Source organism: Olea europaea, unplaced genomic scaffold (genome assembly GCF_002742605.1).
Source record: "Olea europaea var. sylvestris unplaced genomic scaffold, O_europaea_v1 scaffold662, whole genome shotgun sequence".
Classification (NCBI taxonomy): Eukaryota; Viridiplantae; Streptophyta; class Magnoliopsida; order Lamiales; family Oleaceae; genus Olea; species Olea europaea.
The window spans coordinates 334,460-337,188 of record NW_019264996.1 but is presented as its reverse complement, the minus strand read 5'-3'; the positions used below and the strand labels follow the sequence as shown (position 1 = coordinate 337,188).

Below are 2,729 nucleotides of genomic sequence, written 5' to 3'. Positions count from 1 at the left end.
GAGAGAGAATGTTATAAGCTATGTAGATCTTGAGCACAGACAACGATCTTTGTCTTGTCATTTTAATATTTGATTGACCAAAACATCTTAATATCCAGAAGTTGCAACCAAAAGAAAAAAATCTCTATTTCTTCATTTTAATGCAAGTAATCGACTTGAGAATCTCATTAACTTCCATAGAATCATGCAATCCTCCATGAAATAAATGAGATAAATGACCATACATAATTGTAGCAAAGCCTTCCAGAAGAACAGATGAAAATTAACAACACATCTTTGGTAATGAAAAAATTTGCTTCAGATGAAATTTGCCAATCGCAAAGAACAACTAAGTCAAAGGACGAGCAAGAAAAGTTGGTTTGGATACTTACAGTTGAAAAACTGGAAAATGAAATTGCAGACATCTGAAGGAGTCATTATCTGGTTCTCAAGCTTGGTAAGCATCTCATTGGCTTGCACATGCAGCTCCTTGCCTTTGCGATCTTCACTTCCCCTAAAGATTTTCCTAACACAGTCAAACTCTTTTATCATGGTTTGGGCATCCCAATTTTTAGCACAATTCATGAAAACATCCTTAACGAACCCAAACATCTCGGAAGTATGACCACATCCAAGGCAATGAAACTGTACCTCAGTTGTCCCTGAAGGCCCCTTTACGCATGGGCCAGGCTTTATGAGATTGCTCTGAAGTGCACAGGCTGCATGGCACCAGTGAGAACAAAGGTCACAACCAACCCAACTGCAAGTGTTGTTGGCACAATCGAAGTTTAGACATACAGGACACATGCATTCGCTGCAGAATCCCTGTTTTGTTGAGCAAATTTTGCAGTCACAATCTTCAACAGGTAATATCCTCTTGCAGATAATGTTTCGGCACCTTTGAAGTAAGAATATATCAACCAATTCAGCAGTTGGAAGTTGGCTTTTGCCTGATATGAAGCTTCCAAGCCCCATTTTAATTGCAACCAAAATTTCAAGCTGGACCTTATGACACTTTGAGAGAGTCTCTTTGGTCAGATCGGATCTTCTCTCGAGTCTGTTTTGGAGCCCCATCAATTCATCTTTCCTCTCTGGCATATTAATGAGATTCTTCAAATATTCCTTAGTAGATTCAATTGTTTCATCAGTAAGCTCCTGAATTTTCTGAGCCATTACTGGAATAGACTCCGATACAATTTCTCTGAGTATCCTCTTGGGCATAGAAATCTTACGACCCCTACCTCCGTCTACATTCTCCAAATCTCTTCGACCCTCTGATGCTCTCCCTCCAAAATCACCCGATTGAGCATCTATCCTCGGCCTTGCTGGCAACTCAGATGGGAAAAAGGAATGATTGTCTGAGCTCGTAGTCTTATGAAGACTATTATTACATGAATCCTTATTGATTCTACCACAATTACCCAATCCAAATCCTCCACCACCAACTTCATGATTAGAAAATGCAACATTCCCATCCCCAATAGGCCTAAAGCGGCTATGAACCGACCCATTAGTCCCTTCCCCACAATTCCATATCTGATCACACTCCCTCCGGTGACTCCCAGCCGAGTACTCAAAATTCTCTGTTGAATTGCGAGTGAGTGAGCAACTGGGATTGTGCGAAAAAGGGTGGGAATATGAATAGGAAAGCGAGGCAGCTGTGTAATCATTTGAGTAAGTTGTCATTGTATTGTTATAAGATGGCACCAGAGACTGAACACTCCTACTCGGCCTCAGCCGGTCTGGAAGATCCCCATTTTGGATGCGGTTAGACCCAGCCAAAGAGATTGAAACCTCAGGTAACGCTAAAGAAAGGTTCAAAGACTCAACTTTTGGCTTCTTTTCTCCATTCTCTCCCCCAATTTTCTCATTGTCAACTTCCCTCTTAGACGAATTCCCTCTATTCTCATTCAACCGAAGAAAATCTCTCTCTACCCACAAATTATTACTCATTTCATTTTGATCCTCGGAAACCAATATCTCTTTTCCTTTATAACCACTCAATTTTTCAAAAGAATTCAACAGATTTTTGCCTGAAAAATCTTTCTCAGAAACTCCAAGTTTGGAATTTTCACAGAGGTAACTAAGCGTGAGCTCCTGAGAACCAGAATTCCCAATCTTAACAGCGTTTTCATCTAAACCACCCATCATTTTAATTTTATTCTGGGCGTTTTCTGCAAGAAAATCAATACCCTTTTCTTGAAACTCCATCTTATCATCTGGGTTCTCCTTATTTTTCTCCCCAGATGACTCACCTAAATATTCTCTCTCTTTCATCATCACTTCCAGAATAGATTTAAAAATTTTTAAAATCTAAAGCAAAGGAAACTGATTAAAAACTTACAGAGAAGAGAGCTGAAAAACAAAAAGAGCGGCCGATAAAACTTCAGAGAATGCTTTGGTAAAAGGTTCGAGCTTTGCACGCCATAGCCTCTCTCTCTCCTCTGTGCGCGTTTGACAACGGGTGAATTCCTATTATTCTACTTGTTCACACTTGAATATCTGACGCGGATTATGCTTCCTTGGAGTGTCTGAAATTACAAAACTGACCCAAAAGAAAAGAGTAAATTACGCTTCAAGGTATTCACAATTTCAAGAGCTCAATGGCTGTCTTGTATGTTAGTGCTGTTTCTATTGACTTTTGAGAATTTGATTCTGTGGCCGTCGGATAACGAGTGTTTAAAATAATGCAAGTTTTATTTTTTATTCGATTTTTACCCAAGCACTATTTATTTCTACAAATTTATATG

The 2,729-nt window shown here is 39.4% G+C and overlaps 1 protein-coding gene across 1 annotated transcript; it reads right to left on the bottom strand.

Moving 5' to 3' along the window:
• Positions 1-6: 6 nt before the first annotated feature.
• Positions 7-2,537, bottom strand: LOC111390233 (protein OBERON 3-like). The gene has a single exon (XM_023015241.1). The coding sequence runs from the start codon at positions 2,257-2,259 to the stop codon at positions 334-336; it is 1,926 nt and encodes a 641-aa protein (XP_022871009.1). The 5' UTR covers positions 2,260-2,537; the 3' UTR covers positions 7-333.
• Positions 2,538-2,729: the final 192 nt, after the last annotated feature.